This window comes from Borostomias antarcticus (assembly GCF_949987555.1).
Source record: "Borostomias antarcticus genome assembly, chromosome: 19".
Taxonomy (NCBI): Eukaryota; Metazoa; Chordata; class Actinopteri; order Stomiiformes; family Stomiidae; genus Borostomias; species Borostomias antarcticus.
In genome coordinates, this window is record NC_140252.1 from 16,317,138 (window position 1) to 16,329,236 (window position 12,099).

Genomic DNA, 12,099 nt, shown 5'->3' on the forward strand with positions numbered 1-12,099 from the left:
GGAGGGGCTTCTTGTGAAGTGTATGATGCGGGGGTCAGGGGGCGCATGTGGATTGGGGCATTTCTGAGGGACCGGGTGATTCAGGTTAGGATTGGGGGGGCGTTGTCTGGTGAGGTGGGGATTGAGAATGGCACCCCGCAGGGGAGTGGGATCAGCCCGGTGCTCTTTAATGTCATGGTGAATGATATGTTCCAGGGGGTGGGGCCAGGGGTGGGATGTTCCCTGTTTGCGGATGATGGGGCGGTTTGGAAGCGGGGGGGGAATGTTGGGTTTGTGATGAGGAAGATGCAGGAGGTTCTGGGGCAGGTGGAGGAGTGGGCAGGGAGGTGGGGGTTTAGGTTGTCGGAGAAGTCGAAGATGGTGGTGTTTGGGCACAAGCGGAAGGGGGAGGGCTGGGGTTGTTCCTGTATGGGCAGCCACTGGAGAGGGTATTTCGGCTTCTGGGGGTGTACTTTGATGAGAGGCTGACCTGGAGGGTGCACGTGGATAGAACGGTGGAGAGGTGTGAGAAGGTGGTGAATGTGTTGAGGTGCCTTGCGGGGAGTGATTGGGGGGCTGTCAGGGGGACTATGCTTATGGTGTATCAGGCTTTGATCCGGTCTGTCCTGGACTATGGTAGCCTCACGTATGGGAGTGCGGCGCCGACTACCTTGGCGAGGTTGGATGTGGTGCAGGCGAAGGCGCTGAGGGTGTGCTGTGGGGCGTTTTGCACGGCGCCCATCCCGGCTTTGTTGGTTGAGGTGGGGGAGGCCCCCCTGAGGTTGCGGCGAGTTAAGCTGGCTCTGCATTATATTGCGAAGGTTGTTGGCCAGGGGCCTGGTCACCCAGGGAAGGTTAGTGGCCAGGGGCCTGGTCACCCAGGGAAGGTTGTTGGCCAGGGGCCTGGTCACCCAGGGAAGGTTAGTGGCCAGGGGTCTGGTCACCCAGGGAAGGTTATTGGCCAGGGGCCTGGTCACCCAGGGAAGGTTGTTGGCCAGGGGCCTGGTCACCCAGGGAAGGTTGTTGGCCAGGGGCCTGGTCACCCAGGGAAGGTTGTTGGCCAGGGGCCTGGTCACCCAGGGAAGGCTGTTGGCCAGGGGCCTGGTCACCCAGGGAAGGCTGTTGGCCAGGGGCCTGGTCACCCAGGGAAGGTTGTTGGCCAGGGGCCTGGTCACCCAGGGAAGGTTAGTGGCCAGGGGCCTGGTCACCCAGGGAAGGCTGTTGGCCAGGGGCCTGGTCACCCAGGGAAGGCGTTGGTGGAGGACTGCTGGAGGGGGGGGTGGTAGGAGAGGGAAGTGGAGCTTTGTGAACCGGGGCTTGGCCTGGGTGTGGTGGCGCCGGTGGTGGTCTGGCCATGTGTGCCCCCGTGGCTCTTGCCTACGCCGGAGATGGACGTCTCCCTGCTGGGGTCGGTGAGGGTGGGGGGAGGGGGTGAGGGCCCGGCTGGGCTGGTGAGGGAAAGGTTGCGGAGTGTGTGGGCGGCGCATTTGCAGATCTTCACAGATGGTTCGGTGGACCCCCGGAGTGGGAAGGCTGGTTTTGCCATCCATATCCCCCAGTTGCGTTTTACCGAGGGCAGGCGGCTGCCTGATGGGCTGTCGGTGTTCACTGCTGAGGTGATGGCGCTGGTGTGGGCGCTGGACTGGGTTGAGCGTGCGCGCCTGCAGCGGGTGGTTGTGTGTTCTGACTCAGCGGCTGCCCTGGGGGGCCTGAGCGGGGGTTCACAGGCTAGGCCCGATCTCATCCTTGAACTGGTGATGGCTCTGTACAGGGTGGAGGGTGGGGTTTATGTGGGTCCCGGCTCATGTGGGGGTGGAGGGGAATGAGGCTGTGGATGCAGCTGCTAAGGGGGCTTTAGGGCAGGAGGTGGTAGGGGTGGGGGTGGATCTGGGGGTAGCTGAGTGGAGAGGTAGGATACGGGGGGTGCTGATGGAGAGGTGGCAGGCTGAGTGGGAGGTGGAGGCGAGAGGGAGACATTTCCATGGGATCCAGGTGAGTGTTAGGGGGGAGAGGGGCGCCCTGGGAAGGGGTAGGAGGGAACAGGTCATGATGACCAGGCTTCAGCTTGGTCATTGTGGCCTGGCCCGGGACCTGGCCCGGATGTCTGTGTAGCTGTGGGGGGGAGGGAGATGGTGAGGCATGTCATGTTGGAGTGCGGGAGGTACAGGAGGGAGAGGGCAGATATGTATGCTCATGTAGTGAGGGTGGGGGAGCCAGGCGGTGGCAAGCTTTATGTTCGCTACTTGCCTACATCTTAGGGTGTGAGGGTCTGGGAGGTGTGTAGTACCGTATCTGGCCAGGGAAAGGCAGCAATACGCCAAGTCGGCGTCTAGCCTGCCAGAAACCAAAAGAAAAAGAAGAAGAAGTCGGAAAATAAACTAGCCGCATGAATTACTTTAGGTCACCAAGCTCATAGTTAGGAGAGTAACTAATAAAGTGCCACAAAGAATCACGACAATTTGGAAAGCAATATGGGTATGCATTGCTCCAGCTAGGAGCTGTATTATACATCATCGTCTTTAGCTAGCTAACGTTACTATCTGGGTTTGCCATAGTGCTAGCTAACTTTAGCTAGATAGCTCGGGCATGGATGTTGTTTATCAACTAGCACTATGAGCTAGACACCTTCGTTCCCTCCACATCTATCTAACTAAGGTCACCTAGGCAAAGGAAGCGCGACGTTTTGAGAAACGTCAGGCTAACGTTAGCTAACTTACTCGTATTAACAAATAGCTAGGTAAATCCAGCAAGCTTCTGCTCTCTGGGCCCAGCCAGTGCCGGCAGCCAAATGTGGGGCCATGTAGTAGTCGAATTTGTTTCTTGCACGGCACCTTTCAACCCTCGCAAGGTCGCCTTAGGACAGCTACTGTCAGATTGTGCAATCAGTGATTAAACAACTTCTGTAGTTGGCAAGTTCATCACAACTTCCTGCTGCCCCGTGCCCTCTTCAGTGGAACAGGCATTTTGGTGTTACAGACTTGTGTGCTAAAGCTACTCACCCCACCTCCCCCCCTCCAGAGCACCCCCACCTCCCCGTCTCCTCTCTCCGGCTGCTGATTCCACCCCTGCGGCTGATGTCAGCCGCCATGTGGCAGGTGACAAAGCGCCGGCTGGTGAAACACTACGGGAAACTGGAGGACTTTGTGTGTATGGTCACGGAGGCTGTGCCAGAGCTGCTAAGTCACAGGCAGCGGAGTCTACTGCTCCTGGGACTCAGAGCCAAGGTGAGCAGCTGTGTGTGTGTTGTGTGTGTGTGTGCATGTTATATCCTAGTGATCTTGCTGAGTGGATCTTCCCCTTGTGCTTTGCAGATGACCCTGGAGCTGTTTGGGAGTGAGCTCTGTGCTGACCCTGATCTCGTCCAGACACACATGGACCGCATCCGGTCCATCTCTCTGAACACGGTGAGCCACGGAACCACAGGAGGAACAACCTCCTGTCTGCCATGGGCCTGTTTGTGCATTTACGCGCGTGCGTGTGTGTGTGCGAGCACGCAGGTGTTTGTGTGTTGTCCTCAAAGGTGTCTGTTGTGTTGCAGTCTACTGAACTGGCCATAGAAGAATCCAAAGCAAACCTTGTTGCACTCACACAGCTCCTTCTGGGAGATCCTACTGAGAGGAGCAATCTTGCAGAGGTGAGATCTACACCGGGCGGAAAACACCTGCCTGTCTCTCACCAATGATACTCTCATGCCAGACTAGACAGCAGGCATCACTCACTGAAGCCAGGGGACGGCGCATCAGTCAGTCAGACGTTCATTCCAGGGTTTTCCCTGTATAGAGGATTTTTTGGTGCCCCCCCCCCAAAGAGATTTTAGCCAGTGCCAAAATGCTAAAAAAAAAAAAAATAACAATTCAAATCCTCTCCAAATGTCTTTGATAGCTTGTTTCAAGTGCAGCCCGTCCCTCTTCCTTGCAGTGTCCATGGTTTGGACCACTAGTAATGGAGATAATTAATAGACAGGTTATCAGTATCCTAAACATTTTGTCTTCATATCCATTTTGTGTCATGTCGGCAGATTTCCCGCGATTGTAAAAAGTGAGCTCAGTCAGAACGACAGCACAGAATATAGGCCTATATATGCTGGTAGGCTATTCGGTATAAAACTGAGGTTTCCCCAAAAAATTGTGTGCACGTCACCCCCGAAAGACCCATTCTGAGCCAGGAAAAACCCTGCATTCATCATCACATATGTAAGGACTGCCACCCAGTGGCATGTTTTGGGGCAAACATATTCAGCGCTTTTCTGGCATTCTTTTGGAAGTAGCTGACACTTTCTTTTGTTGACATTCAACACTTTTTAGTAAAGTTTGACAATGTGTGTTCTTTGAATTCTGTCGTCAAGACAGTATAGAAATATCAACCCTCTCTTTGTTCTGTCCACCTCTCCTCTCTTCTTAGGGCGTATTTGACCAGAACTTTGATGCAACGCTGCAGTCTCTGGTGTGTGACTTCCTGTCCAGACTGGACGAGCTCCTGCCAGTGCCGGACTTCAAACAGGTGCTGAGAGAAACACACACACACACCACATATCAAAGTGCTTATCGACCCCACATGGAGCACTTCCACTGACCGCTGTGAACCTCCTGCACGTTCTTAAGGCGGCGTCCTGGCTGGAGACCGCCCCCAGTGGTGTGGAGGAGTGTGTGCAGTCTGTCTCCGCTACCGAGGATCTGAGGACCCTGCTGCAGAGCCAGGCATGCGGACAGGCACGCCCGGAAAAGGGGGGTACGTTGCAACCACATGGGGGACTCCTTCTCTCTCACACTCGGGTTTGCTCCCTGAAACGAGAAACGCTGCAATCAAAATGATTGTTTCATTTCAAATGTAGTTCTTTCAGGTTTGAATATAGTCTCTCTCTCTCTCTTCCTCATTCTCTCTCTCTCTTTGTTGTTGTCCTGTCCAGCTGGCTGCCTGGCGGAGGATCTCCTCCTCACCTTTCTGTCCAGCCCTTTCACGGCCCAGCTGACAAGCTCCTCCCACGCTGTCGACAGCCAATCAGCGGCGTTATCCGAGTGGGAGGCCGGAGCCCTGGAGCACGGCAGGCTGGAGACGGAAGGGGTCGAAGTGGTGATCATGGAGGAGACGGGCGTGGACATGGGAGAGACGGAAGGGATGGACCTGCACGTCTGCACCCAGCCGGGGGACAGCGACGCGGGGGGAGAAGCTGAGCCGGCGACGGTGGTGGTGATCGGTCAAGACCTGGGGTCGGCCAGTGGAGGAGGGACCAATTCCATTCCGGCCGTTCTGAGCCTGATCGCCCTGAACCAGACTCCGGTCGTGTTCATCCCGCAGCAGCAGCCCCCTCCCTCGGTCGTCTCCCTGTCCCTCCCGGCGCTGCCTCTGCCCACCGCCGCCACCAGGGGGCAGAGCGGAGTCGTCTGCCCCTCCAGACAGAGTGGGAGTACCCTAGTGCGTGGGGCCGTGACTGTTCCCGGTATAGAACCCCATACACCACCCTCTCACACCCTGGTAAACAGGTGAGCCTGGATGAAATGTGTTGTTGTTGTTACCGTAAGTGTGCATCGACTTGGTTTATGAATTGTGTTTGAGTGTGAGAAAGAGAAAGTCCTCAAAGTAGTAGTAGTTATTGTTGTTGTTGTTATTGTTGTTGTATCCTTCAGTATGTGCCCTGAGCCGTCCAGCCAGTCTGGCATCTGTCAAGGAGAGGACAGTGACACAGGTGAGGACCGCTAGTCTGACCGTCAGCCCCTCTGCTGCTCCCCCCCCCCCTCTGTCACACGACATCCTCACCACCGCTTCCTGCTTCTTGTCAGGTGACCGTTCGGCGGACTCCTCCCAACTGTCGCTGCCTCTCTCGGGCTCCGCATCCGTCTCCGCCGACTCGGCCCTCCCCGGCGTGTCCCACAATCCCCGGCGGGTGGCCCACAAGTGCCCCCAGTGCGGGAAGTGCTTCATCTACCGCTCGCAGGTGCTCCGTCACCTGCGCACCCACAAGGCGCGGGGCGGCTCGCCTCACAAGTGCCCCCAGTGCAGCCTGGGCTTCCGGACGGCGTCGGCGCTGAGCGAGCACAAGCGGGCGGTGTGCGCCAGCGCCACCTTCGAGTGCCCGCTGTGCGGCAAGGCGTTCGCGTCCCTCCGCGAGCAGTACCGCCACCGGCTCGCCCACAAGGCCAACAGCTGCTTCCAGTGCGCGGCGGGGTTCAAGACCAAGGCGGAGCTCGCCAGCCACCTCCACACGCACCGCGCCAAGTCCCTGCACCAGTGCTGCCTGTGCGGCAAGCGCTTCCGCCTCCTCTCCAGCCTGACCAACCACAAGCAGACGCACTCGGCGGGCGGCGGCTTCGCCTGCACCCGGTGCGAGCGGGTGTTCGCCACGGCCCGGGAGCGCGACGCCCACCGCCAGATGCACCGCGCGCCCAAGCTGCCGTGCCCGGTATGCGGCGAGGCCTTCACGTCGCAGGCCAAGCTGATCCGCCACCAGCAGACCCACCCGGTGCCGGACGGCCAGGGGCAGCGCTACAAGTGCCGCCACTGCGACGAGACGTTCACCGGCCTCACCCGGCTGCGCATCCACCAGCGCGGCCACATGGAGAAGCCGCACCGCTGCGAGCAGTGCGGCAAGGCGTTCAGCACGCCGGGCGGCCTGCACAACCACAGGGGCACGCACACCGGCGAGAGGCCCTTCCTCTGCACGCACTGCGGCAAGAGCTTCCGCACCAAGGACGGCCTGGAGGGCCACCTGCGCATCCACACGGGCGAGAAGCCCTTCCAGTGCACGCACTGCGGCAAGCGCTTCACGGCGCTGGCCGGGCTCAACGTGCACGTGCGCCGGCACACCGGCGAGCGGCCGTACGTGTGCGACGTCTGCGGCAAGGGCTGGCCCTCGGGAGGGGATCTGCAGAAGCACATGAGGAGCCACACGGGGGAGAAGCCCTACAGCTGCGCCGAGTGCGGGAAGAACTTCTCCATCTCCTGCCACCTGACGGAACACATGAGGTCGCACTCGGGTCAGTTGGCGTGCGTGTGTGTGTGAGGATCGTACTTTAACGTGGTTTTGTTATATCCGGTAAATGAAGTCGATTTTGAGCCTTTTCAGAAGGAAGAGAAAGACTGTCTCGTCTTGGCTGTGCAAACTGCTCCGTCCTGTGTTTAACCCGAGGTGAACGTGTGTGTGCCACCCCCCCCAGGTGAGAAGCCCTTCACCTGTCCAGAATGTGGTAAGAGCCTGAAGAGGAAGTTTGACCTGAAGAAGCACATGCTGTCCCACTCCGACATCCGACCGTTCCCCTGCTCCCACTGCGACAAGAGCTACACACGCCGGACGCACCTCAACAGACACCTGCAGACACACGCCACAGGCAACCCCTAGCCTCACGCCGTAGCACGGCGTGGTCCTAACTCTAACCCCTAGGCCCACACTCTGGGACACGGTGGTCCTAGCTGGTGGAGGACTAGGCTCTCACACTGCTAATCCCCCCCTAAACAATATGCTGTGTTGTCAGCGGACGTTAATAATAAAACGTTTATTTGTAGAGAGCATTTTTAAAACAAAGTTGGCAAAGTGCTTTACAGAAAATGTCAGAAAAGAATGGGTTTCAAAAAAAAAAAAAAAAAAAAAAACTGGATAGAGGTTGTTTGTGATTGGGCAAGGGGGCATCAGATGGGGGTGGGTCCTGAGAGAAGAGGAGCATGTTTGAGTGCAACTGAGGTGTGAGAACCCTGTAACTGGACGGATCAGCAGCTCTTCTCGGTGCTCTGACTCCCGGGGACGTCTCTTTCTCTCTGTGGACAGAAGCCTTTTATTTCCTCTTGGTTTTGTCGAGTAGACCTGTCGCAGTCCCAGGGGCCTCGGCTCGTGCTAAAGATACCCGTTTGTTTTTTTTCCTCGGTTAAATGGGCCTGTGTGACTTTGATTTATTGAAGGGGCAAATTGTTTTGTATCAAATCACATGCATTTATTTTATTACAAATAGTTCCTGCTGCTCCTGTGTCCTCCCTAAACGCTGTGTTCTGTTTTGACCTGGAGCGGCAGGGAGTGGAGACGAAGGGTTTTCTACTTCAACCAAATACTGAAGTATCTGTCTCAGGTTCTTTATAAATCAGAAAAATAAAACTGCTTCCAACATGACTTTCTCTGACCTATGTAACAGAGGACTAGAGCCTCATAATGACCTCATAAGAATACACATTATGATTTGAATACATTTCTACAAGGTTCTCCACATTCTTGTTCAAGTTTCCAGTTAATCACTTGCTCATCCATAACATGCTGATTGATATATGGTTGTAGAGTTCTATGGACTACTAGGAAGAACAATACATCTGCCACAGGTGTGTGTGTGTGTGTGTGTGTGTATATGGATATGCACCACAAAATGACGGGAGTCTCAGGTTTGAAAGGACACTTGTAACGGAATACTTGAATGAAAATCAAGTGTGTGTGTCCATCCCACTCATAAATGGATCCGGATAAGTGCATACAGCTCCCTGTCAGCTGCATAACGTGTGTGTATGTGTGTGTGTCAGAGGAGAGGTCTCAGCCTCCCTTCTCTGCAACTCCCCCCCCCCCTCCCCTCTCAGCAGTTTGTCATTGAGAGAAATGACCAGGGAGGAGAACTCATTCAGACCCACAAAGTCCCCACAGATGATGTTGAGACCGGTTCTGTCCGGCCCGGGGTGCTGTTGCTCCAGCCAGTCCAGCAGCATGGAGAACGCCGTCATCGTCATGCTCCTCATGGTCAGCCAGGGGTGAGAGACCACGTACTCCAAGTCCTCCGTCAGATTCAGACCAGAGGCAAAGAACCCAGCTGTCGATCACCAAACAGCGCCTCATTACAATATGTTATGTCCAAGTTATGACCGGCATACAAATACACACACACACACACACACACACACAGACCACTCACCTGGTCTCCCTTCAATCTTCTGTTGCTCCAAGTATGAGATGACGTCTTTGGGGCTGGCTTTATCAGCATACCTGCAGTGTTTCAGAGACTACAGGTTTAACAAAACACACACACACGCACTTCAAAACCACAAGCTCTAATATATTAATTACACACACAACACTACCTGTAGGAGATCATAGGCCAGAGATGGCTGTGCTTCCCAACCATTTCCTTGTTGTCATAGGAGACGATGACCTGCTGGCCCCACCCCCAGCAGTGTCTCAGGGAAGGAGTACTCTATAACAGAACAGAGCACACACACGTGCGCGCACACACACACACACACACCGAAGACGTGAGATGTCATGATTTTTGGTCAAGGTTGTGCAGTAGAGGCAGGTTCTTGGGTGTGTGCTCCTACCTGCGGGGGGCAGAGTTTCCCTCCTAGCAGGCCTGTGATGAAGGACACCAGGCTGTTGTGTTCGGCGTCACTCAGCTGATAGAAATGGGAACAGACCAGAATCACGACCTCCTTGGGGTGCTTTTCCAGCCAATCAGCTATGGCAGGGAGAGCCTCCTACAGATCGACGTCCACAGAAAGAGACATAACTCGCTCAACTGCATACTTAGGAAAACACAGTTTGGCGTGACGCACGCAACAGATGCACAACATACCTTCACCGTCTCTAGCGTGTAGATCCCGTGTGAAAAGTACAGCGTGTCGTCGTCATTGCTGTGTTTCTTGCTGGCGATCCGCAGATCAAAGAACCGTATCCCAGCATTCAGCTGGTCTGAGACACACCATGCCTACAGGAGGGAGCATATTAGGAGTTATGAATCACACAAGCGTGCGCACACACACACACAATGTTACCTACCTGTGTAGTGGCCCATCTGAGCACGCAGGGCCGTGTGACGCATGGAGCCAGGCGGTCAAGCATCCTGAGCACCCAGGACTCCGACCCCAGCACTGGAGACCGTGTGTCCAGACAGTAGCTCATGGTGTCATGACTTCCTGCAAGGAAAGGGTACACACCAAGGAGGTTTTATATCACACACACAACACACACACACACGCACACACACACAAAGACGGCAGACATGCCCACAAAACAACAACCAGATCATCATGCATGCCTCAACAAAGTGTAGAAGTCATGAGAGTGTAAACTTTTTTTTTTTTTTTTTATGAAATGCATGCTTGACGATTGACGAATAAGACATTTACCAGTAGGGTAGCGTATAATTTAATCACCAAGGCCATATCGTTTTAGCCTATATACCACTCACTCACCCGGTATCGCCAAGTCCCACAGCGGGATGTCCAGCAGCTGTTCTGGTAGTCTCGACATCCAATCAGCGTTATCACGCTCCGCAGCTCGCATTCTCTCCATCTCTCATCAGCAGATCGTTGAAAAGGTCGCATCCATAGCAGCAAGCCTGCCCCCCGCTAGCTCCACGCCATGACTTCTGTTACGAGATTATAGTTCGCTTTTCGCTTTTGATTTCCGGATCGAGATTAATCTAGTTTTAATAGACCTACTCGGTGCACGTGCGTTCGTAGGCTAATCTGTCAAATGCGTGTCTTGTTGCTGGGTGTATAGCGGATATTTTAAGGATTCTTTTTGTTCCTCATCTGAGTTGTCAAAAGATCGCTGTGTTTTGCTTCAAATCACAAACACACGGAAGTGTCTCCCTCCTACTCTACATCCATGCCTACAGGGAGCCAAAGTAAAACTCCGCCCTCTACCGGTTGGGTTCGCACCCGCCCCATCTTTTGCATGGGAGAAAATGTTGAAATAATTATAAATCGATATCGACACAAAACCTAACGACAACACATACCATTTTGGATGGATAAGGCAACAACCTATTGATTTTATCAACTTCCATCGCAATAATGTGCAGTTTCTCAAAGGTACTTTTTATTTATTATTATTATTTTAGTTATTTTTGTGCGTGGCTGTAAGCCAGTGCACCACGGAGAGCAAATGTCGGGTTGTCCCTCTGTCCCTGTTCTTGTTGACCTGCAGTTCTATGTTGCTACCACAAGAGGCAGTGGTCCCAGAACATCAAAACAAAAGACTATGACACTGTTGATTTTCAAGAGCTCCGGTGGCCTAGTGGTTAAAGGAGAATGCTCGTTTATTTACGGCATATTATAAGACGTTTCACTCACCGAGATAACTTTGGTGTAATTCGGAGGCCTGTAGAAGAAATTTAAAATTCAGCGCGAGCCAAGTATATCCATGTAATGGCGGCGGACGGGGCACTGAGAATGCAGCTTCTAAAAAATCTATTTTCTGCCGCAAAACGGTTGTTTTCATCAGTCTGTCTTTATGAATCGCTAGTTGTGCTTACATAGAGCGAGGGCTTGTTGTGGTTTTTCACATGCCTCTGTAATATGATCTTTAGAAACGTCTTTAGAAACGAAATAGCTTCCCCACTTGCTCCAGCACGCATGCGCACAGCGCGCAAGCGTTGCTTTAAGTATGAATATGAAAAGTGTCATATAGGTACCATTATTCATGAGAATATATTTAATTGTTTTTTCCTTCCTCTCCTACCTGAGGGCCTGGAATGCACACAACTGAAGACTGATGTCAGGATTTGGATCACTCCATGGTCAAGCCTCCTTCTGCACCTCCTTTATTTACACACATTGAGCATAACATCTTTGCCTCGTTTGTATAATGAGTTGTCTTTTCTTCAAGTGTCAGGTCACATTGTCACATCATGACTATATTTTTACATTTATTGTTGATGTTCTGATTCATGCAAGCTGTAAATAAAAACATACTACATTTGTTTTAAAGAAGATTTGTTTTCCAGACAGAAAGGAAGCACAGAGGGGTTTTAAATATTTAATTAGAACAGGGTAAATATACACTTTAAGAAGGTGGAATACTATTATTATAATAATTACTATACTAATACTAAAACTATTTACAGTGAACACTTCCAGAATACAACACAATAATACTTCAAATACTATTAAAACATATTTACATATTTACTCAACTATATACAACAACTACATACTACAAACACATTAATTATTTAGGGAACATTCTGCGCATCCCCTCCAGCCACTTCTCTTTTGTGTCTGGTTCGGTGACTGGACAGTAAACTGCCACGATACTGGCTGTGTCCAGTCTCTGCAGTGCAGAACTGGCCACACTTCTTGCAGGTATTGGCCTGCACTGTTCGCCGATACGGCCTTTTGGGGGTGGCACCAGCTCCAACAGTTTGTGGAAGGACCACT

The 12,099-nt window shown here is 53.2% G+C and overlaps 2 protein-coding genes across 2 annotated transcripts; one reads left to right on the top strand and one right to left on the bottom strand.

The window, feature by feature from the left end:
• Nucleotides 1-2,337: 2,337 nt before the first annotated feature.
• Nucleotides 2,338-8,071, top strand: LOC311322015 (uncharacterized protein). The gene is made up of 10 exons (XM_084454027.1): nucleotides 2,338-2,454; nucleotides 2,998-3,203; nucleotides 3,291-3,383; nucleotides 3,518-3,613; nucleotides 4,381-4,479; nucleotides 4,581-4,707; nucleotides 4,886-5,459; nucleotides 5,604-5,662; nucleotides 5,757-6,950; nucleotides 7,131-8,071. The coding sequence occupies exons 1-10, from the start codon at nucleotides 2,451-2,453 to the stop codon at nucleotides 7,310-7,312; spliced, it is 2,634 nt and encodes an 877-aa protein (XP_084310153.1). The 5' UTR covers nucleotides 2,338-2,450; the 3' UTR covers nucleotides 7,313-8,071.
• A 150-nt stretch (nucleotides 8,072-8,221) lies between these two features.
• Nucleotides 8,222-10,423, bottom strand: LOC311321623 (PI-PLC X domain-containing protein 1-like). The gene is made up of 7 exons (XM_084453624.1): nucleotides 10,129-10,423; nucleotides 9,713-9,849; nucleotides 9,510-9,641; nucleotides 9,256-9,411; nucleotides 9,019-9,131; nucleotides 8,853-8,923; nucleotides 8,222-8,750 (listed from the first exon to the last, which is right to left on the bottom strand). The coding sequence occupies exons 1-7, from the start codon at nucleotides 10,226-10,228 to the stop codon at nucleotides 8,434-8,436; spliced, it is 1,026 nt and encodes a 341-aa protein (XP_084309750.1). The 5' UTR covers nucleotides 10,229-10,423; the 3' UTR covers nucleotides 8,222-8,433.
• Between the last annotated feature and the right edge of the window lie 1,676 nt (nucleotides 10,424-12,099).